The 27,830-nt window shown below is 42.7% G+C and overlaps 1 protein-coding gene across 1 annotated transcript; it reads left to right on the top strand.

Annotated features, from left to right (window-relative positions):
- Window positions 1-71: 71 nt before the first annotated feature.
- On the top strand, window positions 72-27,830 carry gna13b (guanine nucleotide binding protein (G protein), alpha 13b). The gene is made up of 5 exons (XM_051386983.1): window positions 72-397; window positions 16,493-16,722; window positions 19,060-19,110; window positions 20,584-20,784; window positions 21,138-27,830. The coding sequence occupies exons 1-5, from the start codon at window positions 115-117 to the stop codon at window positions 21,507-21,509; spliced, it is 1,137 nt and encodes a 378-aa protein (XP_051242943.1). The 5' UTR covers window positions 72-114; the 3' UTR covers window positions 21,510-27,830.

Below are 27,830 nucleotides of genomic sequence, written 5' to 3'. Positions count from 1 at the left end.
CCCAACCTGCTTGAAAGTTATATTGAGGCGGATTCCTACGGCACTTGAACGCAACAGCGGACTGGGGTGAGCTCAGCCCTCCTCGCTGTCTGTATCGATGAAGTTGTTTCAAAGATGGCGGATTTCCTGCCGTCCCGCTCCTTCTTATCTGTGTGTTTCCCTAACTGTCTCCTCACAAGCGGCGAGGTAGAACAGTTGCGGAAATCTAAGGAGATAGATAAGTGTATTAATCGAGATAAGACGTATGTAAAAAGGCTAGTAAAGATCTTATTGCTTGGAGCGGGCGAGAGCGGCAAGTCCACTTTCCTCAAGCAGATGCGCATTATCCATGGGCAGGACTTCGATAAGAAGGCCAAAGAAGAATTCAGAGCTACGATTTTTAGTAATGTTATAAAAGGTAAGGCCACACCGATCACCCGTTGTGTTTCACATGTTGTAGCTGGTCCGCTTTGACCTCTGTGTTGGTCTACTTTAGTCTACAGAGTATTGAGTGGGAAGTTGGTAGCCATGCTAGCTGCAGCTGAAGCGACTGAAGGGGCACTTTTCTGTGTTCGCAAAGCTAGTGTGGTTAGCTGGTTCAGCGACCAAGAAACGCCCATGTTATTTGTGTTTGTACGCGGTGGGACCGAAAGGGACGGTGGCGCTGGGGGGTCATTGTTTGTGTTTATTCAGAGCCAAACAGACATTAAACATGCTCTCCTTTCTTAATGTTAAAGCTGCAGTAGTCATTTTTTATAAAAATAACCATTGTCATATTCACTGAAACTTTAACTATATCCTGACAGTAGAACATGAGACAGATCATCTGTGAAGGAATCAGGGTCCTCTGGCTTGTTTTAGGGCTCCTAATGGCATCTGCAAGAATTCAAGGGCCTGAACTAAAACAACCAATCAGATCCAAGAAATACAGTTGATTGATCCAAAGCGTCAACCATCTTTCTCCTCTCATTGGTTGTTTTCATTGAGGCCCGGTGGATTCTAGTAAATGCCAGTTGGAGCACTAGAATGAGCCAGAGGAACCAGATTTTTTTCTGTCTCATGAACTACTGTCAATATGACAAAAATGTACCTACTGCAGCTTTAAGTCACATGTAGCGTACGCAATGGGTTCATATTACCCTGGTGTTTTCCTCATGGCTGCTTTCAGCATCGTAGCATATCTCTTCTGTCTTTTATGGAGAGAACATGACACCAAATTCTGTGAGAAATGTGTCTGTTTACTGTAAACTCGCTCTTTCAGCTCTGTCTGACTAAACTGACTTTACAACACGATTAAACCTCTTCTGAAGGTTGACACCTAAATCAAACAGCATCCTCAGTCAGTCAGGTACGAAATGTATAGGAAGAGCCGTGTGTCATCTTACATGTCACATTTCTTCTGGTTTCTCCAAAAGGTTTAAATCCATGTGAATTTGATCAGTGGCAGGTAGACGATCACATTTTAAAAAGCTGATTTCCCACCCTGAAAGCATTGCTACAACTTTCCAGTCTACATCATTTAGGGCTCTGCTGTGTCATCCGCTAACATGCTCCATTAATAAGCCAATGAAGTTGCTTCGAGATGCACCCACAACAATGCACATGTTGCATTATGGGACACTTGACTGTTGCTATTGCCCTGGGTCACTGTGGAGGGAAACCACACACAGACACTTGAGCTGTTGCCTTACAGTGAGTCAGAGTAACCAAAGAATATCCAAGTGATCAGTTGTGCTGTGCCACACATGAGTTTGCTCTGCTACTGCTGATTATGGTTGTGCAGCCTGCTCGTCACAATATTGAGCTGTATCGCAGAAACAACAGTTTTTTGAGAGTATGAATGATTGATAGGTTGTCTGTCGTTGTCTCCTGCTGCGTGTGTGATAAGATTGACTCATTGTGCTCGTACAATAGCAGCAGCACAGCAAACAGCATTTCTTACCTTTATGTGTGCAGTAAGCGCCTGCTGCTGTTTACCTCTCTCCATCACGGTGTAAAGCTAACACACGTGGTTAAAAACATCTAAACTGTACGTACTCCAGTTTCCTGTGGCTACTAGTCAGTTGGCTTTTCAGCCATGCATTAAAACTTGTTAACATTGCTGCAATGCTCTCTTGTTCGTGTGTTTTGCTCATGCTTGAGTTGAATTTTTTTCACTCCACATTGGCCGATGGGGCCTTGTTGGTGGTAGTAGGATGTTGTTAATACATTAGACTGACGATAAATGCCATGCGCAGACATTGGCTGATGACGATTATCTCAAAATGCCAAATTATCGGCCGTCTAATCTATCACTAGTCAACATTTTAGGCAGTGGCAAAACCTGCTGATATGTAACTAATATCAGGCCCACGATTTATTATGATAAACATAGCTGCAAACAAAAAAATGCATATGCAATATGGCACCCTCAGGACCCATGCATATCCAGTTCTGCTAGAACTTTCCCGTAGCATATTTAAAACAAAAAAAGCAACAGAAGAGTTATGGAGCGACGAATGTAGGAGGCGTGGCTACGTAGTGCAACCACTGCGTTTGCCAGCTCTGTGTCGCGAGACACTTCCTCCAAATGTTCATACGATCCAGCTGCATTATGTGGTTGTGCTCCAGCTCATTCACAGCTCTGTTATGCTTTCAGTGTCCACTGTTTTCTCCAGCTGCCACATATATAATATAGTTTAGAGTTGTTGTTTTTTGTTTTTACATAGATAAAAGCATGCAGCTGACTTAATCTGTAACAGATTCTTTGTGGCTGTACTTGAATATGACAGCATTTTGTTACTTGTAACTTATCAATACATGCCATAAACCTTTATTTTAGTTTATTTTGTCTGATAGTGTCATGATCATAAAATTATGATTCCCTCTGCAGTTCAACAGCTTGGTAGTGACCTGATCGACATAGTGTGCGCTCAGATTTCTCGGCCTGTTGTCTGACAACAGAAACATACGTAAGTGAGATGGTGAATTCCACTGCATTAAAACAGTGTACGTAAGAAGAAAGCATGAGGAGAATGAATGGAGGTTGCCTCTCTCTCTCCATCACTTGACTCCTTTCCCTCCCTGTAACTGTAAGCATAGAACCTCTGCTATGCATGTGTGCAGAGAGTGGCTGCTACCCATTAGTACCTAACCAGAGTTGTCAGCCACACATCAGCTTGGTTAATGGAAGCATTAACACTAGGGGTGGGTAAAAATATCGATTCATCAATGCATTGCAATATATTTTTTCCCAATTCAATATGGATTCATTAAATCCTCTGAATTGATTCAAGCCCCTGGCCAGTGGGGTCGTGGTGAGCAACACCTTTGTGTGATCTGCGTTGTACGGACGGAGGCCGCACTCGACCACACAACAACAACATGGCAACCGAAGCAGGTAGTAGCAGTGTAAAACTAGCGCCTTCAACTTTAAAAGCAGTGTAAACCCGGAACACAGGAAATAGACAAAAGTAAGGTAGTGTGTAAGCTGTGCCAGGCAGTACTAAAATACTGCAATAACAACAAATTTGCGCAACCACTTAAGCCGACACCATGCAGATGCTCTGCAGCAACCCGTGGCTAAACCTGTGGGTTCAAAACAGACCGTTCAACAGATCCTTTCCTTTGCAAACTGCCGCCAAACTCTGCCCGCGCACAGAAGATAACGGAGTCTGTGGCCGTCTTCATATGTAAGGACCTACGACCGTACAGTGTCGTGGAAAACGGGGGTTTTAAGAAGATGGTATACACACTGGAACCACGATACGCCATACCAACACGCAAACACATGACGGAAATCACCGTCCCGAAGCTGTAACTGACTTATTACTGAAACGATATCGAAGCATTTAAATCAATATCGAATCAAATCAATATCGACTCGAATTGTGACCTAAAGAATCGTGAATCTCGGTGATGTTAATATGATGAATATCTATATTTACATGGCACAGTCATATTTAGCATTGTGATTTATTTTTGTAGTCAGCTGGAGGTCTGTTTGTGGAAACACTGAATCATTGTAGTGTGTCATCAATCATACGATTATCTTCATCACAGTATATAGACACAACTGGAAATGAACTCAGATATAGTCAGTGATCAGAGGTGGATGGCACAGTGACTCTAAAGCAGTCGTGCTCCTTCTTGCTGTTTGTAGTTTGGCCTGACTGGCTCATGGTCGTAGTGGTTGTATGATGGCTGCTTTCTGTACAGATCTGATTGCAGTTGATTGTCCCACCGTTGTTTGCATCGCTGTGTTTTTTTTTAATGTGTACCAGCTGAGACTAATGTGACCCTCACTGTCCACCGTACATATGAGTCCTGCACTGCTAAAACATTGTGTAACGGGTAAAAAATATATTAATATAAATTCATGGGTACGGGTACAGTGCTGTTTTTTTCTTGTAAAATCAGAAACGAAAATGACTGTGCAGGCTATTTTTAACATCTAAATCAGCAAAAAATGATCAAGCCTAATCAGCCAGCAGGTTTTTTTCTTTATTGTGAAAGTCGCAAGCTTGCACATCCTCTCTGAGGGAACATACAGCTGCAGCTGGAGCGCAGGTCCTGCGCCACTTCACATTCATTTTTCCAATAACACAACTCTCAAACAGCCAGAACAGGAGGACAAGGATATAACCCAGACAGCTGTATAGTTTGTATGCCCAGACATCAGATGGTTTAAAACTGTGTGTGGAGGTGGATTTAGTCAACTGGTACAGGGTTTAATTGACACCGGTGCCAAGATGGCTGTGTGGACCCAGCAGCAGCATAGTGAGTAGCAACAGTTGGTTATGGATGGTTAATTCTAATTTTAGTTTAAAGTTTTTAAGTTTAAAATGATGGCTTTGTCTTGTATATGTCTCTGTGCTTTGGAGTGAGGATTAGAGAAACCTGATTTCACAGCTAGAACATTTGCTGTTTTCAAATGACAGACAACCAAAGGTACTACCCATGAGTCTTGTAGGAAAAGCCTATGGCTGCACAATTTATGGAATATTAATTGCAATCGCAATTTTGGCTGCATATCAAATTAAGCACTTCCTAAATTAATAGCAGCCACCGCAGGTGAGACAGACGTTCTGGTTTTCCTTTTGGGGAGCCATCCTGTCGCTGCACACACACCCTGCTGCTGCAGCCTGGGTACTTTTATTCCCGGAAGAAATGCTGTATTAAGCTAATACTAAAAAAAACGGAATCGCTAAATGACATTTTCTGAATTTTTTCAGTACTCTGGAATCATGAAATAATCTTGATCTCAATATTGTTATTTAAATAAATAATCTCGATTATCATTTTGGCCATAGTCGTGCAGCCCTAGTAAAGCCTGGAGGTTAGTATTGGAGAATTGTAGGTACATAGGTACGGTATAATAAAGAAAAACATCAGTAGTGACGGACAGTATTAACACAGAGGCGACCCTAGAATGGCATCATTTCACTGCTTACCTGCTGATTGTTGGGGCAGAGGATAAAACAGTTGCCACCGTGACAACTTCCCAGAGTTATAACATCCTTCTCTATGTTATTATATGATTGCATGTAACAAATATACACTTGCTTCTGTGCAGTTGTTAGCTACGGAGCTGTCCCCGTCTCTAACCGCATAGTTTGAAGCGAGCAGAGACAACAGCTTACTAGTAGTTATAGACTTTATAGAATTAAATCGGTGGGCCAATTATCTGGCATTTTGAGATAATTGTCATCAGCCGATGTCTGTGCTCACGACGCCAATAAACAAAACATTTCTTCTTCGAACACATGTGCAGGCAGCGTTGTCAGTGTGGCTGCTGTGGAACAATGTTAGCGCTCCCCTTTGTGAGTTTAGGGGAGATGGTGAAGAAACCCTGTACTATAACTCTAATGCACTCTGCTGTAAACATACGCCTGAATGTCCTATAGAATAAGATAGAATTGTACATGACTTAACTTGAAAAAACTGTTTTCTGAAGTGTGCTCGTGTTAGCTTGGAACATAGCTGAACATACCAACGTCAGTCCTGTACAGCCAGGAGCTGGACTTTCTCTCACGCTGGGCAGCGTCTGTCATTTCTGCTCCATGTCGATGGTGTTCGTCTCCGTCAAAGAGCTTAAATATGTTCGAGTGCTTTTGTTTTTTTGTCAGACATTGTGCGGTGTCTTTGGTTACCTTAATTTATTGCTCAGATCACATTTATTTAGTTTGGCATTATTTAACAATATTGGTTAAATGTGGTCCATAAACAGGTCCTGGAGTAACCCGCATTATGAACGTTAGTCACAAGAATTCTGAGAGGACTGTCAGCTGAGTTCACATTGCAAAAATCTGATCTGAATCTGATTTGGACCACATATGAAAGTAACCCGAATCGGAATTGATAAGATCATATTCACACTGTCATGAACAGATCTGAGTCACATATGAACAAAAATATCAGATTTGGGTCACTTTGGCAAATCAGATATCGATCAGATTTTTTGTCTGTCATGTCACTTTTACTTCACTCTAAAACTACATTCTTCATATGGGTCACTTCAGGACCTGTTCACACTGGAATCTGAAAAGGACAACATTTAAAAATATTATGAACAGCCAGATCTGAGCAAGAAATAAGAATTTATTGCTAAGGCTAGTAGTTTGAATATAGTCCAAGGGACATTATTTCAGCCTTAAAGGTCAAGTTTATATAGTGGATATGAGGCACACTGGACCTGCCAGAGAGAGGAGCTTCTACTAAACACTTCCATGATGTCACAGGGGTTGCGGGGCTGCAGCCGCACGCACACTTCCCTTGAACGAGCGCAAACAGGGAAGTGTAGCGTGTGAGGCTGGAAAGGCTTGCTCAGCTTCAGTCAGGGGGAAGTGACTGATGCGGTTAAACCAAAAAGGAAACATTTCAGTTGAAGTGTAAAATCAGTTGGTGTTTTGGCGGGCGGTGTTTTGTTACCATGCAGGGGGGAATTGTAAGAAAGCCTGTGTCATTGATGCCACTGTTACAGGTGTCTGTTCCACATGTGTGCATGTAAACACAAACAACTAAACTGTTGCTGTCTAATTTAGGGATGGGCATGATTTATCGACGATCGATTAATTGATCATTAAGAATTTCGTCTGACGTTAATTTTTCATCGATAAAACTAATGCAGGTTCTGTTGCGTAGTGTGAGTCTTGAGGAATGCAGTGAATTTCGCTATGTGGCAGCAATTAAACATTTTACCAAAAAAAACGCCACAGGCCTACTCAGTTACCCGTGAGTTATATTATTAGTGTATTTCAAAAGTAATCATGAAGAGGACGAGGTCACGGCAAAGTGTGGTATGGGACCGTTTTGATTTAAACAATTACTTAGTTCACTGCCAACACTGCGAAGCTGTGTATAAGTACAACACGGCCACGACTCAAATGATGTACCACTTGAACAACGCGCATCCGACCCTGGTTAGTGGCGGTGCATCCTGCTCTCAGTCTCAACCTAGCATCGACTCGATGTTATCACGGACACGGAGGAGCTGCGATGCACAACGAGCAGAGAAAATTACCCAAGGGATCTGCAAGTTCATTGAGATGGATATGCTGCCCTTAAGTACTATTGAGGGCGCAGGTTTTCGAAAACCTATAAACTTATTGGAACCAGCATATCACATTCCGTCATCACATTCCGTCATGACGTACCCTCACCAGACTGATAGAAACTCTCTACGAAGAACGGAAGCAAGAGCTGTTAAAAGAATTGAGCACAACTGAAAGAGTTGCTCTATCCACAGACTGCTGGACCGCTTTAACAGCTGAGAGCTACATCACCATCACCTGCCACTACATCAGTGATGACTGGCAAATGAACTCAGCGGTCCTGCTCACAGAAAGCCTGCCAGGCGGATACAGCTGACATCCTCGCTGAGAAAATGAGTGAAGCTGTAGAGCAATGGGGACTTGAAGACCGAGTTAGTGCATGCGTTTATGACAACGCGGCCAATATTGTTGCTGCCAACAGTCCCACCAGAGTGAACTGGATTTCCGTTGCCTGCTTTGCACACACACTCCAGTTGGCCATAAATGACGGATTTGCACTCTATCTATATCGGGTAATATCAGCGGCTAGTAAACTTGTTAGCCACTTCAGTCACAGCACCGCAGCAACCAATGCACTGCAAAAGAATCAGGAGCAAATGGGCCTCGCAACTCACCGGCTTATCCAGTCGTGTAAAACACGGTGGAACTCCGTGTGCGAGATGTTTGATCGGCTGGTGGAGCAGCGGTGGGCTGTTGCTGCTGAGCTTTCGGACTGAACCGTGACTAAACTTCAAGATGCCAGGATCCTGGAGTTGAAGGATGAGTACTGGCAGATGATGGAGGACACACAGCCTGTGCTGTCAGCACTTAAATGTGCCACCACAGTTATGTCTGCAGAGAAAGATGTCTCCATCTCGAACACTTAACCAGTTACCTTCGGACTCCTCAATATCCACCTCATGCGCAGTGAAGAAGACGGGCCCAGACTCATAGAATTCAAAGCAAAAGTGCGGTCCTCCCTCATTAAGCGAATGGATGTAAGCTAAACTTTTTTATCTTAGTTTAAATGATTTCCATAATAAATAGCCAATTGGGGTAGGCCTAATTACCTACATACTTGCCTCTTATCTGCGTTGTGTTGCCTATTTAGATATAGCTTTTTTTTCCTTATTGATTCCCCCATCATATATTTACAGGTTCAGTCTGATGAGTTTGTGTCATCCGCCCCCATGATCTCATCAATGCTGGACCCGCGTCACAAGCACCTGGGCTTTCTTACCTCAAAACAGAAAATGGCTGCTAATGTGACACTGGTTGAACTGGGAGAGGCAGTGGAGATCGGTAGGGCAGCCGCGGCCTCTCATCCCAGGTCTCTGCTATGACACAACTCCTTGGGGAGCACTATACCGCTCAATGCGAGTCTGGCATCGAAGCAGAACTTCAGAACTTTCTGAGGGAGGCCCCCCCACCCCTGGATTGCACCCCTACAGGCTGGTGGAAAGTGAATGGAATAAGGTTCCCCCGGCTTGCCAAGTTAGCACGGAGGTACCTGTGAATCAGGGCAACGTCGGTCCCCTCAGAGCGGGTGTTTTCGGTGGCTGGACTGACGCTCACCAGGCTGTGGTCGCGTCTGACCCCAGAGCATGTTGACATGCTCATCTTTCTCAACAAAAATCAGTACACTGGTGCTGAAGTTGTATGTGAGTTACTGGTTATTTTTTCTGAAGCTTTGTTAATAAGCCTAATTCATTGTTAGGTAGGCTAATCTCTCTCAGTTTTGAGTTACATTTGGCAAAACCTGTCCGAATTAAGTATTATAACATGATTGGTTTTTTTTTATATTATTATTATTATTATTGTGGGAAAAAACAAGGGTCAGTTGTGTTTATGAGCACCGGATTCTAGCTGCAGGCTCCGCTGCTTTAGAGCACAGTAGCGCATGTGTAACCATTGAACGGATCTGGTTTAACTGCCACAAGATTTGTTCATCTTGTAATAAAGATATCAATGAGGAAAACACGCTGTGTTTTTGCATTTTCATTGCATTTTGAATATAGCATATAAATAGTGAATTTTAATATAAAAATATTAATGATTAATCGAAAATCGATCATTAATTCCCCCGACGATTGACTAAGACAATTTAATCGAATGCCCATCCCTAGTGTAATTATTTAGCTTGTGTGGCGTCATCTGCAGTATTGACTGTAATGGCTTTCAACCAGCATGAAGCATTTTCAGACTTTGGGTCAGATCAGTAGTTATGGAGCCTTGCACTATAATGATTGAAGAGACGATCCCTGCTTTTGATGCATAAAGAAGTTAAATGATTTAAAAAGTGTTTCATTATCGTTTCTGGTGTTGAGGCAAAATGTATTTATAGTATGACAGGATATGTTGTATGTATGTGTGTATATATTGTTATACTAATCCACTAGTTCTTAAAAATGTGTGTTTCAGAGTTATTATAGTTTGTATTTATCATTTTTATTTCGTTTTTAATTTTTATTTCCAGTTTAGTTTCTGTTAGATTCCAGAGTGTGTGCTCTTTTCAGTTGAGTTTTTATTAGTCTCAGTTTTAGTTTTATGCCTGTTTGTCAGGGACAAGGATGTCAGTTCAGAATGGGTATTTAAATGCAAATGACATAACATGCACCAAGGCCTCCTCCTCATGCTTGCTGTCCTGACCCAGTGTGAACCTATGGTAAATGGTAAATGGACCTGTACTTGTATAGCGCCTTTCTAGTCTTCCGACCACTCAAAGCGTTTTTACACTACGTGCCACATTTGCCCTTTCACACACATTCACTCAGTGATGGCAAAGCCCATCGAACAGAAACTAACGCATTCATACACACTCACCGATGCACAGCATCGGGAGCAATTCGGGGTTCAGTATCTTGCTCAAGGAGGCAGGAGGAGCCCTGGATCGAACCAACAACCTTCCAATTAGTGGACGACCCACTCTCATCAGTGTCATCATGAAATTCAGTTTTTCCACTATGTAATACATTCATTCGTAATGGACCACTTACTAAACTTTTAGTGACACAGCGATCCCTGCCATCATGTTGCAGTACATGAGAATAATCTCAGTCAGCTCTAGGCAATGTGCACTGCTATACAGATGTTAGGGGGCATGACCACAGCAGTGTAGCAGGAACAGTGATCTTGTAGTCAGAGCTAATGAGCAGCTGGAGAATTTAGTTTGTCGGGACAAGTTGAGACATTTTCAACCCACAAAATTTTGTTTGTAGACTTAGGTAAGAACGTCATTATGTATTTTATCACAGTCTAGCCATATAATTCAGTTTGCAGCACAAAAAACATGTTGAAGTGTCCAGCACCTCTTGGATCAGACTAAGATTTTGTCACTCTTGCCGTGTCTATTCACTTGAATACGTGTGTGCAGGCACTTCAGAGCTGCACATCTCTGCACCGAAACCACAGGTGAGCTTGACAATAGAATTGTCTGAAAGCTTAGACTAGACATGTTTTTAATTGTTTTAAGATATAAAATATTCAATCGCAGAGAGAGATTGACTAGGTGAATGAATTATTGAGGCCAATCACAGCATGAACTGAGCTACAGGTCACCAGTCAATCCCAGGTCAAACATATTTTGGCAATTCAGAACCCTGCATTACTAAAAGTAATAGACATGTAGTTTCTAGTTGCTGATTGTCGGATTCAGTGTTTAATCTCTCAGAGGTTTTGGTTCAGGACACAAGTGTTGACTTGATGTTTTGACATTTAAGCAGTTCAGCACTCATTGATGTCAAACCAGAACTGTGTGAAGAGGATGTGACCAGAGATGCATAATAGAGCCAGCAGTTCCCACTGTGCCTCCCTATTTTAACTAGCAGTTGTTTTATGTTGTTGTTGGTCTGCAGTGAAAATGTCATGACTGACCATTGACCTGAGGGGAGGAAGTTAGGCAACATTGCCTTTTGTGTTGAACCCATGGCGGCTGCAGCAAGAATTCAGCCTCAATACATGTGGTGCCAGCTCTAGCAGGTGAGCCACTTTGTCAAAAGGACATGTATGTATATTAGTATGAGACATCCCCTCTGGGCATTTTACTGGTGGGGACTTGAGGTCAGTCGACAGTGGATTTTTAAATAGTTAAGATAGAGCAGGAAAAAGCTGATTAGTCGGCCAATGACCCCCACCCCCAACCATGCATGATGTGCTTTACATCTGCAGCAGCCTAGTCAGTGACTTTTGTGTGCTGTTTAAGCACGTCACTCTAAATTTAATTGTAAGTAAGTAATCCTGAAGTGTGATTTAATGGATTAAGTAGTGGGAATATACCTGTTTATGAGCGATGTGCTCCTTTGTGGCTAATTTATGAGAAGATTTAATTTTGTTGCACCTCTTGTTACATTGTTAAATACCAGCCTACAAACCATAAATGTTATATTCCCACAGTAAGGAGCATCATGAAGTGTAAAATTTAATTTAATTTCATGAATAGTAGCTGAATTATTTAAAGCCAAATTGGTATTTTGGCTACTCTTGGATGAGTTAAATTAAAATAAAATCATTGATACCAGGGCCGTGGTAATAAAAATGAATTCATTGAAACTCACTCAGGGCATTTTAATTAAAGTTTTGTACAAGGCCTGATCCATCTGCAGATAGTATTGCTTTGCATACAGACTATGCAGTAGCAACCTGTGCTGAAGCCTACAAACCTACTCTACTCTCCTGAGTGTATATAGTAAGAATTGTTGCATGCCAGTATAAAGCATTGGTTTGGTCTGATATGTTGTTATCCCAGATGTGCAAGAGTTTGACTGCATGTGTGGCTCAGTCCTAAGCAAAGACAGGAAAAGTGCATGAAAGCTGCATCTCTCGGCAGAGGAACTGATGAAACGTAGACCGACACAACACACTCATCCTCGAGCCTGTCAGCACACACGCCCTGCAGACAGCTGGATTAACCCGCGTGTTGGGGACAGCCAAGGAACATAGTGCATTGTCAGAGCAGGCTTGTTTGAAGGGGTGAAGCAGAGTTCACAGAGCGGTAATGTAAACTCACAGCCTCGGCTCGCTGCTCGTCTCTGCTCGCCGGATGGCCTGGCTCAGTATCTCACTGGATCTCTTTTGTTGCTGCACTGTTTGTGGTACAGAAATTCAATATGTTGATATCTGGACGGCTTTGTCTTTGAGAAAAAAGGATTCAGAGTCAAGGTTCCCACGCATCCTGGAAAAGCTGGAAATTTAGAGACTAGTTTTCCAGTCATGCAAACACTGGGGAATTGATACCTGGAAATGTTTGTATGTTAGCCCCCCACTCAGATCGTCTTCGTAAACTTAGGTGTGTATTTAGTTTGAAACTTGACTGTTGGTTGGATAAACTGGATGACACTTCAAACAGGTTTACCAGATGTAAAGTGGAACTGACTGCACTCATCTCTTCGGCATCAATTTATTTATTTTTTTCAGAGCTGAACTGAAAAAAGATTCAGTAACACTTTCCATGTCTATGTTGCATTATAAACATGCTTATATTGCGTTATACTGTGCTTATGGCAATGTATAGTTATAGTTGGAGCACATATTCATAACAGTGTTTCCTCTAGGATTTTTTTTAGCAGCGGCCCGTCCGAACACCCCGTCCGTCCGTCCGCCCCACCAGCAGACGTTTTACGTATGAAACAGAACTGACACAAACAAATATATTTACCGTTTTGATGTTTCCAGATGTTTGATATCAGGAGCTGAGAACTGACAAGTTGAACGTTGTCCAATTAAAACGGACCCACCGCGGTGACGTTTTTGGTGGAGCTGTTAGTTTAATATTCGACTTGGAAGAAAGTGAACGTTTTGACATTAAGCTACATCAACAGTATGTGGAATTAAACTGGATCACCTCTGAATAGTTCTACTTGTTGTTAAATTGCAATGTGAGCGGCAGCCAACGGGGGTGCATTATGTCGGCAGGATCATTTAAAAGGCAGCCGTGACTACATTGTGCGTGTGCCCCATTTCTGATACCGTGGCGGCAGAAATTTAACAGCGGCGGGCCACCGCTCCAAAATCAACATAGAGGAAACACTGCATAATGCTTTATAACTGACATAACGCCTTATAAAGCATGGTCACTCACCTTCACACTCTTCATCTTATATTCTCATAGGTGTAATACATTATAACAATTTTATATGGCATTATAATCAGTTATCCAACAGAGAAGCCAACAAGCCAACAATCTTTAATCATTCAATCATAAGCATCAGTTAAATTGTGCTCTGTTTTATTACTTTTAGTAAGTTGTCTAGTCTAAATTCGAATATTGATATTAATGATTTATTTTGAATTCTCAATTGATGGGCTTTAACTAGAAAAACTAAATGAACATCTGAAAATTCAGAATTGTTTGTGTTAACAAGTGATGTCAGATTGGTTTAGCTCGGAGCTATAGAATATTAAATCAACCATTTTGCTCACTTACATCTTAGACTTTCTGCCCTTGTTGCCAAGTGCTTGCTCATGGTGGTACTGTTGGGTCTCTGTAAATAATGTGATAAAGAGTTCGGTCTAGACCTGCTCCATTTGAAAAGTGTCCTGAGATAACTTCTGTTATGAATTGGTACAGTTGGTGCTCCATTGACAGTTCAGAGTAGACATTTACCACGCGGACAATTACTCAAAACAAAGCTTTCTATGGAAAAGGGCAAAACTTGACAACCCTTCATACAGCCGTGGAACTCTCAAACATCTCTCGAAACTCTGTATAGAAAAGGGAAAACTTGATGATCTTCCAGGCGGTCGCTTAACTCACAAACATCTCTCAAAACTCCTCCCACACCTGTTCTCACTCTGTCTCTTAATTCAATTCAATTTTATTTGTATAGCGCCAAATTCATAACAGTTATCTCAGGACACTTTTCAAATAGAGCAGGTCTAGACCGAACTCTTTATAACATTATTTATAACAGACCCAACAGTACCACCATGAGCAAGCACTTGGGGACAAGGGCAAGGAAGAACTGCCTGTTAAAAGGCAGAAACCTAGGACAGATCCTTCGGCTCTAGGTGGGTGGTCGTCTGTCTCGACCAGTTGGGGTGAGAGACAGAGAGAGACAGAGACAGAGAGACAGACAGGTGCACAGCAACAACAGTATTGGCAATGGCAATCTAGCAGGACCATGGCAGGAGGCTCCACCAGGATCGATAAGAACCTGCGAGACGAGAAAGCACAAGAACTCCGGGGAAGAAGTGAAGTTAGTAACATGCATTAATGGAACATGAATGAGTGCAGAAAGAAAGAGGAAGAGAGGAGCTCAGTGCACCATGGGAAATCCCCCGATAGTCTAGGCCTATAGCAGCATAACTAAGGGATAGTTCAGGACTCACCTGATCCAGCCCTAACTATAAGCTTTATCAAAGAGGAACATCTTAAGCCTACTCTTGAATGTGGTGAGGGTGTCTGCCTTCCAAACCACAACTGGAAGCTGGTTCCACAGGAGAGGAGCTTGGTAACTGAAGGCTCTGGCTCCTGTACTTTTAGAGACTATAGGAACCACAAGTAGCCCAGCATTCAGAGAACGTAGTGTTCTAGAGGGGTAATAGGGTACTATGAGCTCTTTAATATATGAAGGGGTCTGACCATGAAGAGCTTTATAGGTGAGGAAGAGGATTTTAAATTATATTCTACATTTTACAGGGAGCCAGTGCAGAGAAGCTAGTACAGGAGAGATGTTATCTAGTGTCTTAATGGACTTACTGGGGCAGCCTGATAATAAAGAGTTGCAGTAATCCAGCCTTGAAGTAACAAATGCATGGATTAGTTTTGTGTCTAATTTTTGTAATATTACGTAAATGAAAGAAGGCAGTCCTGGAGGTTTGCTTTATGTGGGAGTTAAATGACAAATCCTGATCAAAGATAACTCCAAGATTCCTGACAGTGGTGCTAGAGGCCAAGGTAATGCCATCTAGAGTAACTATATCTTTTAGACAGTGAGTCTGTAAGGTTTTTGGGGCCAAGAAGAAGAATTTCGTTTTTTTCTGAGTTTAACATCAGAAAATTGCAGCTCATCCAGGATTTTATGTCTTTAAGACGTTTGTAATTTAGATAATTGATTAATTTCATCAGGCTTGATCAATAGATATAACTGCGTATCATCTGCATAACAGTGAAAGTTAATGGAGTGATTCCTAATAATGTTGCCTAAAGGGAGCATATATAAAGTAAATAGTATTGGTCAAAGTACAGAACCTTGTGGAACTCCATGACTAACTTTAGTATTTATTGAAGATTCATCGTTAACATGAACAAACTGCGAACGATCTGATAAATATGACTTAATCTGGCACGCACCTTTCCAACTAGCACCGGCTTTGGGACTAGGTTAAGCCCACCCTCTAGCCTGACAGCCATCTATCCAGCCAATAGGGAAATAGTGTGCCCTGACAGTAATCTGTCGATCATTTTATTAGTTTAGTTTATTAGTTGTTTGGTCCATAAAATGTCAGAAAAACGGATAAGAAAGTTGATCCAAAGTCCTCAATGTCTTGTTTAGTCTACAACCCAAATATATTCAGTTTACTGTCATAGAGGACTAAAGAAAGTAGAAAATATTCACATATGAGAAGCTGGAATTAAAGAACTTGGACCTTTCTTCTTAAACAATTAATAGTTGCAGCTCTGCTTACACGACATGAGCTGACACATGCAACTGAGCTATTCATGTGCAAGTTCAGGAGAATTCTGGAATCTAAAAATGGGGTCATGGTCCAGAAAAGATTGAGAAACCCTGCAGTAACCCTGCAGTAACCCTGCAGTAATCCTGTAATCCTGCTTTAGCCTTTGCTCTGTTTGGAAGCATGTACAGTGTTTGTGCATGGCTCAGCCTCCATGGTGTCAAAACATAACTGTTTTGTTATAATTATGCAGATGGTTGGTGGTCATGCTAAATGTACCACTGTAAGGATATCATTGACTCAACTGTGTGTGTGCAGAAACATAGGCTGTAATGTAGATAAATGGATAATCTTAACCACAATTCGGACATTTTTCTCTCCTGCTTCAGGTATTCGAGTGTTGGTGGACGCTCGAGAGAAGCTTCTCATCCCATGGGGCCAACCGTTGAACCAGCACCACGGAGACACCGTGATGGCGTTTGACACCCGGTCGGCGATGGCCCACGGTCACGGCATGGTGGAACAAAAGGTTTTCCAGCACTACCTGCCATCTATCCGGGCCCTGTGGGCCGACGAGGGCATCCAGAATGCCTACGACCGCCGGCGAGAGTTCCAGCTGGTGAGTGAGAGCATAACTGCAGACCAAGTGTGCTTATTGGATTTCTGGTGCAATCCTTGATGCTATATATGAGTTCTTAGGGTTGAGGGCAGAGGTGTGTGTATCTCTGACCCAAGTTTAAAGTTGCCCTCCGACCTCTGCTTCAGTGTTTGTTGCAGAGTTTGACGTCCATAAGGCAGTTTGCGTGTACAGAAGAGCATTGACAGTAGCAGATAAAGGCTCTTCCTCACAGTGGATGGGGCAGAGCTGCAGCTGCTGAGTGCACACAGACAGACACAGACAAGCTAATGAAGGGCTGCTTCTCTCTCTGCCTCCCCACGCCCTTCCTTCCTCCATCTCACCCTCACTGCTCTCTCCACAAGTTTAGATTGTGGTCTAGCAGCGTCTTGCTCACAGGAAAATGATCTGTAAATGTCCTGTGGGGAAATCGGCTCACCAAGCATCTGTTTGGAACGGCTGAGATTCAAAGAGCGGTCGGCACACTGTGTGTTCTAATGTTACTAATTTTCTGATGATCTTGTCTATAAGCTGTCCTCTGGATGCTACTTCATCTGAGAGCATGGGTTCACACCAGGGTTGCGAATATCAATAAGTTCTTGCCAGTACCGGTATAATTAATGTGCCAGATTACATGCTCTAGTTTAGCTTTTAAAAATATTAAAGACTAGGCTATCTCAATATGTGACAACCGCAATGTATCTTTCTTTGTGTGTCTGCATCAGTAAAACCCATGGTTACATCGATTATTATATAGTTTATCTCCTCTGCACCCGTGTTTTCGAGGCGCCTTGAAAGCACCATCACTATCTTTTTGCACGGCGTCGCAGACGCAGTTAGTTAGTAAACAGAAAAAATGTAGGGAAGCGACACAACAGGTGAAGACGAGATATTAAGCGTACCTTGGACGACACACAAGTCCAAGACCTCTAGTTGATATACCTCAGTGTGAGTGATGTTTACAGTTGCTGTGGCTGTCAGTCAATAGTTTAATTTTTTACACTTACATTTGTAAGTTGTTTGTTGTCGCAATTGTTCTGTTATATTGTTAAATAAATCTCAATGATTTCTGCTCTCACTGCTCAGTTAGCCAACTAGAAGAGTGTCAGCTCAAGCACATCAGTCTGGCAGCAGTAGTATGGGCACTGCACTATGATGAGGTTATTTGCACAATGCACATTGTTGATGTTGGGAAGTTTTATAAGTGTTTTGTAAAACATTGTGAAATTACAGACAGAGAACACTATTAGTAAAAGGACCTGAGAAAAGGACTGTTTGTTTTGTTTTTTTTATGAAGAGGCCAAAAAGAAATTGCCCAAATACAATACATTTAGTGTTGTATAAGTAGAGAATGAGATTAAAAACACATGTAGTGAAAAAAATATTTTTTGTTTCTGATTTAGTGTTTATTAGGAATAAAACAATCCTCTGTCTGTACCATATTGAATTGCATCTTCTTAAGTTGGATTTATTGGTTTGCTTTATAGAAAACAATCAAGTATCAAATACATTAGAAACCAGATGTGGGCTTGTAAATTCTTTGTATTGTGTTGAATCGGTTTGAATCGCATCATGAATCGTATCGAACCGAATCGCATTGTATAAAGTCAAATCGTTGTCAAATCATTAATGAATCGTATCGCATCGTGAACAGAGGTGAATCGTATCGCATCGTGAACAGAGGTGAATCGTATCGCATCGTATGGGCAGGGGGCTCCACTCTATCGTTAATGTATCGTATCGCTGGCAGCGTATCAAGATGTGTGTCAAATCGGCCTCAGTGGTGGGGATTCACATCCCTAATCTGGACCGCTTTGACTTTGACAAAAAATGATTCAACGTCAGCTGGAAAAGCCCAAAAAACACATCTCGCGTCGATTGCGTATATAGTTGCACTGTGACTGTCTCCAGAGCTGATCACACCCATTCTAAGCAATGCTTTAAATTCTACCAGAAGCCGATCTGCGGGTCTATTTTTGATGTTAATGTTGGACATTATTCACTATTAGACATGATTCATTGAGAGAATAATAATGGTTAATGAAAATATAGAAGCAGAATATATTTTGAGGTCTGATTGTGACAGACTACTACTGTCCAGCTACATGTACAGTATATACTGTATTAGCTCTGTACATTTAGAGCGGGCATAGTGAGTTTGTTTTCCCACTCAGTAGTGTTGAGGGGGTGGTATCACATGAAAAAGTGACGTTGATGCAACTCACTTCCATATTGACAGGGAAGTGAGTTAGGGCCATGTGAAATACAACATTAAAGGAGATTAGAATTCAGAGGAAAAGTCACTCTCTCTCTTTCTCTCTCTCTCTCTCTTTCTCTCAGGGGGAGTCAGTCAAGTATTTCCTGGACAATTTGGAAAAGCTCGGACAGTCGGTAAGTTCCACCCACGCTGCAGAGGTTCCACCAGTCACAGATCCCCAGCAGGCAGGATGGTAGATGGCAGATGGGTGTGATAGCACTCAGCTAGTTAGTTGAAAAGAGAAGTGAAAGCGTAGTCTTCCTGTCCTCAGTCTCCACACTGGTTTGTTCCAGCGTACGCTTACTATAACTGAGCTAAAACAGAAGTTTCCCTGCTTACTCAGTTCATCCCCCACCCAGGCTCCTATTGGCCAATCAATCAATCTTTTCTTAGAAACAAGGGAAATTACTCTTAAGAGAATCTGTGTGGGAATATACAGCAAGAAGTATCTGTGGAAGTGCTTTATCATACTCTCAAATGACTTGCATGGACTGTGCATGAACATTGCTAAAAACTATAGTTTATTTTTTATTATGAAGACATTATAATTCCTATTAAACTGCTAGCCGAGTGTAAAACCAGGCAGCCAGGAAGGGACTGGCTGTAGATATTAACTGGTATTTACATCAGCTAATAGAACCAAGTGTGCTTTACACACACTTGACCTCCCTGTCCTGTACTGTCCAGAAACTCCTGTCCTGGAGTGTGCTTTACGCCCCTACCCCGGCGCGGCCCATTGCTGGGGGTCTGTGCCGCCGGCCCCGCTCCCACCTGTGTTTTTTTGCCGGGTTTGGCTCCTGTCATCCCGGGGCTGAGCAAACCTTACCTTGCTGCATGCTAACTAACTTGGGCATAAGTTTGGTTTCAAAGGTGGGCGCATACAAAGAGGTTATTTCAATATAAATATATATATTTATATTGGAATATATATAAATTACATGAAGGTTATTTTCTCCATTTATATGAATGGGTCTGTGCCAGCGATGAGTGATCACCTCTGGAATGTAATAATTGGGAATAATGTTTCATCACATATGCTCCCAAACAGTTAAAGATGCATTTGCTTTAATTTTCCTTGTGTCATTGCTAAAAAGCACTAAGCGCAAACACACTCACACACACACACACACACACACACACACACACACACACACACACACACACACGCTGTTCAATCTGTTTATGCACTGTGGTATTTGGGGAATGCAGAGTGTTAAACAGGGATGTCCCCAAAGAAACAACTTAACTCTGTTATTTTCACTGTGCGTGGGGGGGGGTGCGTGCGTGCGTGCGTGCGTGCGTGCGTGTTCTCTTGAAGATATGTACAAGAAAATGTATCAGAATTGAAGATACTTAAAGATCCCTTCCAGACATGTATTAAGTCACATTTCAAAATAATCTGCTTTCAACAATAATGTGTGCCTGAAATGTAAGGGTATAATAATTAATTATTATAATTTCCAGATTTTTAATTCTTAAAAAGTCATCTAGTCTTTTTTTGACTCAAAATGTGTAAACACAGTTTAAACATTGTGTTACTGAATATGCCAGTTTCAATGTATATGTTGGATAATATTATTATAAAAAAATAATACATCTGTTTGCAGGACTACCTGCCCAGCCAACAGGACATCCTCCTGGCCAGAAAGCCCACTAAGGGCATCCACGAGTACGACTTTGAGATCAAGAATGTGCCCTTCAAGATGGTGGACGTGGGCGGTCAGCGCTCCGAGAGGCGGCGCTGGTTTGAATGCTTCGACTCGGTCACTTCCATCCTCTTTCTTGTCTCCTCCTCCGAATACGACCAGGTGAGTCAGCTGGAACACAAACACAGGCCGTAGAACACCTGAATGTCGCAGAATGACGCTATTCTACTGAAATAGACTAACATTTCCAAGGAATCAGTTCACTGCCGAATCCCTACACTTGAGAAATAGAAGTGCCTGGAATTTGCATTTGTATTCCCTGCTGAACAGTTTAGTTCCAGGAACTCAGGCAGAGAACAGTAGAAACCAGCAAAATCTGTGGCAAAGGCTTTTTTAAGTTCTTGCAGTGGGAAGGGGCTATCCGACAGATTTGTCATTGTGCTCATACCAGACCCACACAGTCATAATCACCTTTGACCCCAGCACACATTTCTGCACTCTTTTGACATCTCCAGGTGCTGATGGAGGACCGGCAGACCAACCGGCTGAGCGAGTCCCTCAACATCTTCGAGACAATCGTCAACAACCGGGTTTTCAGTAACGTCTCCATCATCCTGTTCCTGAACAAGACAGACCTGCTGGAGGAAAAGGTGAAGCAGGTGTCCATCAAAGACTATTTCCCAGAGTTCTCGGGCGACCCCACGAGCCTTGCAGACGTCCAGCGCTTCCTGGTGGAGTGCTTCCGCAAGAAGCGTCGCGAGCAGCAGCAAAAGCCACTGTACCACCACTTCACCACGGCCATCAACACTGAGAACATCCGGCTGGTGTTCCGCGACGTCAAGGACACCATCCTGCACGATAACCTCAAGCAGCTGATGCTGCAGTGAGGGGACTGACCGGGAGGAGGAGGAGGAGGGATGGGTGGAGGCAGACGCAAAGTGGGTGCCATGGTGCCTTTTTCCTTACCCCTCACCGCCACCCCCAGCCCGTAAGGGGAGCGGGCAGTGTCCCTCCACCCATGCATCCTCCTTCCTTGACTTGGACCCACTCCTCACCTTTGAACTTTGACTGTGTATTAAAGCCACTACTACTACCGCCATTCCCCCCACGCTTGCTCTCTGCCTTACTGAGCTTGTTCACTGTGACTTATAACAGCTGCCTTTGGCTCAGAGCCCCAAACCACTGTAAATGACCTCTAACCCCCACTCTCTGACCCCCCCCTCGCACACTCACCAGTCCACATTGTGCAGTGGACCATCTTTCATGTGTTGTTCTAATTAACATCCAAACACTGTCCTTTTCTTCTATGCTGCTCGGACCACTGTTGCTAGGGAGGAAGAGGGGGAGGGGCTTGTGTTAAATCATTGTTACTGAGTAGCCATTGAAGCTGCCGACAGACGACGACGACGACATCCGAGCCTGTCGCCAGGTGTCTGCTTCCTCTTCAGAACTTCTTTTGTTTTTATTCTCTCTGGTTTTACATCTGCTCTCCTCTGGCACTTGGTGATGACATCACTGGGCTGGGCTGGGGATTTCCTCTTTGGGCAGTGGAACAGGAAAGAACAGGGCTAGCACACACACACACACACACACACACACACACACACACAGATAGGAATTCCTGTTCTGAGGTCCACTTAATTCTGGTTTTCTAATCATTTTGTTTCTTTTTCTAATATATGAATATACTGTATGGACCTATGCATTTTTCTTTAACTTAAATTTTATAGGGGTTTACACTTTGTGGATTTGTGACAGCCGGTGGACTCTGTTACAGTTAATTAAAGGGGAGGGTGGGCGAAAACACAAAGACCACTTGTAAGCTCAGTCGCCGTGCTATAAGGCTAGCTAGTGCAGGGTGACAGGTTGCGTTTTGCTGTTTCTCAGGGCACATTGTGAGCCACTTCTTTGAACTCTCTGTCTGCCACTCCACACGAGTTCCATGATGTCGTTTCTCTGTAAATGCTAGCAGAGACGTCTCCTTACGCTTTAGAAGCAGAACTCTGGCCATCCTCAACCAGGACTGTATTTTACCATCAGGGTCTGGACACACCTCATGACCCCATTTAACATGTGGTCTGTATCTACATGCGTTATGTGGATAATTACATCTGCATTTGCACCTGGATTTCATACGCCTTGTCGTTATTTTAATTCTGTCCACATCATGCTCGGCTCTCAATATGCACACAAGGGTCACAGCACTCAGAACCACTGTTGGGCCCTTTTGCACCAACACAAACCTCGTGCTAGTTCTGGGCTGCTACTGGTTCAACATGCACTCCTTCCAACAACCGCTTTGCTTTTGAACAGTACTCTAAGTCACCTTAGACCCATGTCAGTACATCACTGTATACTTCTTAAATGTTAGCCATTGTTACCAAGGTTACGCTAGCTAGTGAGCTGTTGGTCCGCTAACATTACCCAAACAAGCATTAGCTTGCATTTGTCACGTGAATGTTATTAAGGTTGAACAAAAAGTTTGAATTTCTGGTTAATATTAGGAACAAAACATCGGTGTGAGAAATGAGTAGCTATGCTTGCTTGGGTAATGTTAGCTGACCAACAGCTAGCTCTAGCTCCACTAGCCAGCTAGCTCACTGTTATCGTTCATATAATTGAGTGGCTCGCTGAACAGGTAATAAATACATAGCTGACTGACCACAAGGCTCCCCTGGTGTAAGGGCTTCTTGGTTTAGACCAGTGGAGTGTTGGAACCAGTTTTCCTGGCTGAAAGTTCTTCAGCTGTCAAAACACGAAGAACTGTTTCCAAATCAGGAACCTGCTCCGGACTGGCCCTCAGACTGCGTTGGTGGGAAAGGACTATGAGTCAGAGTACAGTAGGCCAAGACCAAGCCTCTGGCCCGACACACGGTGCTTGGAACCGTGAAGATATCCCACCACCACAGACCACACTGTGGTGGCGCACCTAGCGTAGCATCCCCATTGCTATGTCTTCATGTTTCCTGTACGCACTGAATGTCTCCCTATCCAGCTATCACAATACAGATACAGACCACATGTTATCACAAGGCTATGGCATTCTTTTTTTATCTTTCTTGTTTTGCTACGTCTTCTATCTGATAGGATCGAAAATCAAGCACAAGCTCCTGTAAGGAGACCGAGAAGGTCTTGAAAGGTATCCTGTGTGTTTTGGCCACGCCCACTGTGTCAGTAGAAAGCAGCATAATCAGTAAACTGAAAGCGGGGATCGTGGTGTCTGTTGGCTGCATTAGAAAGCTGCCAAATCGATCATCCCAAAAAATATTTAAGGTGAATGGAGATCCAGGAGTTTCCAAAAATACAAGACGTGTCAGCCTGAGGTCTAACAGTCTCATTTCAAAGCTTGGGAAAAGGTCAAATGAAACGGTTGGTTAAACAGTGATAGATGATGTGGTCCAGGTTGAAAATGGCCAAATTTATACTGAAGCCCTGTGGAATGTCACATCCAAGCCTGTAGGTTTTATCTCTCCCCCAGAGACCAGGAAGGAAGTAAAACTGTAGGATTACCACCTTAAAGTGTTCTGTGTTATACCACAAGTTATGAGGTGGCTCTGCCTTTCTTTGGTTGTCTCGGATTGTTCTAATTTTCTAAAAAGGTACCCGTTAATTCTGTCCGTCTGCCCCTGACATGCACCCTAAGTTGAAAACAAAAGGGATAAAGCCAGCCTGTATGTCACTAATGAACCTGAGCAGCTGCTGTCTGCCGGCACTGCTGTCTACAGCTCATGTACAGTCCTCTGACCTCCTTCCCTAATGTCTAATGTATCAGTATGTATCTCACACATTTGTACGTATGACCATGAGTGTTATTTTCTGTTTCTTTTCCCCTTTTTTTGGATGGTGTTTATTTAAAACAGAAGCAGGCGGTGGTCTGGTGGCCTGTCTTAAGGTGTTTCTGGAGACAGTCCCATTACTCAGCTTCTTCCGGTTGTGTTGAGACCCCAAACACCAAAGTCCTCCATGCACCCCGCAGATTACTGGCTCCACTGTTCCACTTATATACATACGGATATAACACAAGTTTTAAAAGTAATGCGATTGGTTTTATTGAGCTGTTACATCTTGCCGGTTATAAACCAGATTCACAGAAGAGGGTTTAGTGTTTTCAAAAAGGGCATAATCATGTGTTTGCATGGGAGCACAGAGCTTCTACATACATCAGCATAGCCATATGAAGTAGTTTTATTTTGTCTTGTCTTTATAGATATGGTTGTATGCTCCAATCACAGTTAAGCCTCTGTCAGCCTCCTTTCCTGTACTGAGATTGAAAAGACAACCATGTTTTGCATAACTTGCCTACAGAGATGGCATCAGTGAGAACTATGAACTATCTGGTTAGCACGAGAAACTTGAGAAAAGTTTTTGCTCATGTAATGACCTGACTACTGTCGGTCGCAGGCTCTTGATCAGTGTAATACCTGGATCCTTAAGTTACTGTACATATAAATTCAAATTCAGTGTTTTGTGTCTAGCTGCAAGCTTTAGCTCCTCATAACTATAGTGTCATTTTAACTCCTCGGTCTCTCTAATGGATCACGTAATTTAAGTAATTTTCATATTGGGTGAAAATGAATGGATAGCTAGTTATCAACTTACTGTATTTCAGCTATGGTTAAATGGTGTAACAGATTGCTAAAGACAATTGATAAGTCATTGAAAATGATAGGTAAAGATTTCTAACTATCTTTGTCGGCTCTGATTGGTTGTTTCATTCAGGCATTCACAGATTATCTGTCTCATGTACTACTGTCAGGATATAGTGAAAGTTTCAGCTAATATATATATAATAGAAAAAGTAACTTTTATAAAAATACCTACTGCAGCTTTAACGTAATGGATAAAGAGTGAAAATAGCAAAAACTATTGAATAATTAGTTTGAGTAGTTTAAATGAAGCCTGGGTGGTTGTAATGGATAAATGACTGAAATGTTTGGCTTCTAGAGCAAATTTAAACTTTGCTGACGTAAACATTTACACTTTAGCTGTATAAAGAAAATGTTAACATTCAGTTTAAGATCAATTCAGATAAACGCGTTGAGAACATGATGGGTGGTGCTGGATGAGTCGGCGGGACACTTGACTTGCAGAGAATTCTGACACATTTTGATTTAGTTTAGTGTTCCCAATAGCTGCATCAGCGCAGTACTTCCTGCACCCAAGACCCAACAAGGAGCCCGCTGTCTCTCAGTGTGTGTTAGCGTGGAGCAGTAAAGTCACATGGCCCATTTTGGTGCTTGCGTGTTCCCGGCTCTAAAAGAGGAAGCTGACCAGCGGGACCGTCTACCAAAAGCTCGATGAAGTCCTCAAACAGGGCAGCACTAGTCAGCATGTTTCTTCCTCCATCAGTCTGTCTGCATCTGGATGAAGCAGCCTCTGTCCGTCTGTCTGTGAGTGTGTGTGTGTGTGTGAGAGACACAAACACAGTGTTCAGTGCTCAGACAGCCCTCAAGTTAAAAGCCCAGCAGAGGCCTCTTTGTCTGGATTCAGACCGTTGTCATGTAATCGCTTCTGGCCAGAAGAAAGCCTTTTGTTACACACACACACACACACACACATACACACCATGAAGTCATAGCAGAACAGGCCCGTACCGTGAGACAGCCTTTGTCCATGCTGAACAAACTTGGATTATTGGAGCACAGGCACTATATAGTCACACAGGAGCGTGAGCTGTCTCCACTCTTTAATGGATGGATAGAACTTCTCCATGTCCTCCCAAAGCACCTTTTCAACTCTCTTCCCTCATCATTCAACAGAAGAATAAGTTCTGAGATTTATCAGAATTCTGAATAAAAAGACATCCAAAAGATCAGTAGCCCAGAAAAAGTACATCAATAGAAAAAAGAATATTAATATTTGAATTTGTAATATTAATGTTAGGTTTCATTTTTGTAACACTGCCAGCTTGCCAGCTTGCTCAGTGTTATGTTTGTAAGTTGTAACATTGATGTAAGAAATAAGTAGCTCGCTCAACAGCTAATAAATACATAGCTGGCTGGCCTTAAGGTGCCCCCAGCCCCTGTTTTAAGTGGTTCACCAATATGGTGGTGCCGCACTGGTGAAAAGATTTGAGATAAGGCACTGGCTTCGAACTGGCCCTCCTACTGCCTTGGTGGAGACGGAGTCACAGCCTTCTTAAGGAAATGGATCTGTAAAGGCCTGAATATACTCTGTTTATACTATCTGGAGTCTGCTTGAAGGGCGTGTTCCCCATAGTGGCCCCCCTGTGGACAGTCTGCGCAATCACAACAAATTGCAGATGCACGGTTGTCCACACAGAGCCTACGTGAAGGAATTTATGTCACCTGGACCCTCCGGGTTGCTAATTCCTGCTAAAGTCAGAACCTCAGAATGTTTTATAAGTCTCAGACCTCATGTAGCCCTCATGCTCCTTTGGCTTTTTTTTATGTTGCACCGTTCTGTATGTGGGTCAGTGCAGTCACATGTTCACCCTTTGCCCTCTAGCACCCACATGGATTGGTCCAATCTCAAAGGGGGCATGAGGAGCAGAGTGCTTGTGTTCAGTGCCATCACTGCCCTGGGATCTGAGGGTGTTGTTTCTTTCTGATCTGGAACAGGGAAGAACTACTTTTATCCAAGAGGCCTTGTTTGTTATCCGTTCCTGAAGCTCCACCGGGGGCAGTGTTACACGTGAAGAACCAGACTGCCTTTGACTTCGCCTTCTAACATTTCCATAATACTGGTTTTGTACACTGCACCTTGTGTTCTGTGAATCTAACATTAATGTTGTGACTGTAACAGTATGAATCAAATCTTCAGTGTTTGGTTGTACCAGTGGAAATCAGTGTCACCTTACATAGTCCAAACTATGCAACATCACTGCTTCACAGCCACCACTTGGTATTATGTTGTGTCAAAAATAATCGTGATCGTACTGACTGCTGATTCTCTTAATGTCTTATAGAAACCTGTCTTTAATCAAATGATCTGCCAAATGTACTGATGATTAGTGCCTCCTTCTCCGATCTCTGCCTCTATTGTCCAATCATGTTAACAAAGGTTTTATACTCGGTAGGTTTTTTTTAAAATGATCCCACACGAGCAGTTTGATATCCAACCAAATAATTCAGATGTAACTCTTCCCAGTTTTGTTATTTTCAGATAGACAAGCTTTCAATGTACAGTCTAACTTATGCTGTCTTACCCTCCTACTCTCCTAAATAAATCCAACTGTTTTTTAAAAA

Source organism: Dicentrarchus labrax, unplaced genomic scaffold (genome assembly GCF_905237075.1).
Source record: "Dicentrarchus labrax unplaced genomic scaffold, dlabrax2021, whole genome shotgun sequence".
Classification (NCBI taxonomy): Eukaryota; Metazoa; Chordata; class Actinopteri; family Moronidae; genus Dicentrarchus; species Dicentrarchus labrax.
This window is presented reverse-complemented; position numbering and strand designations above follow the sequence as displayed.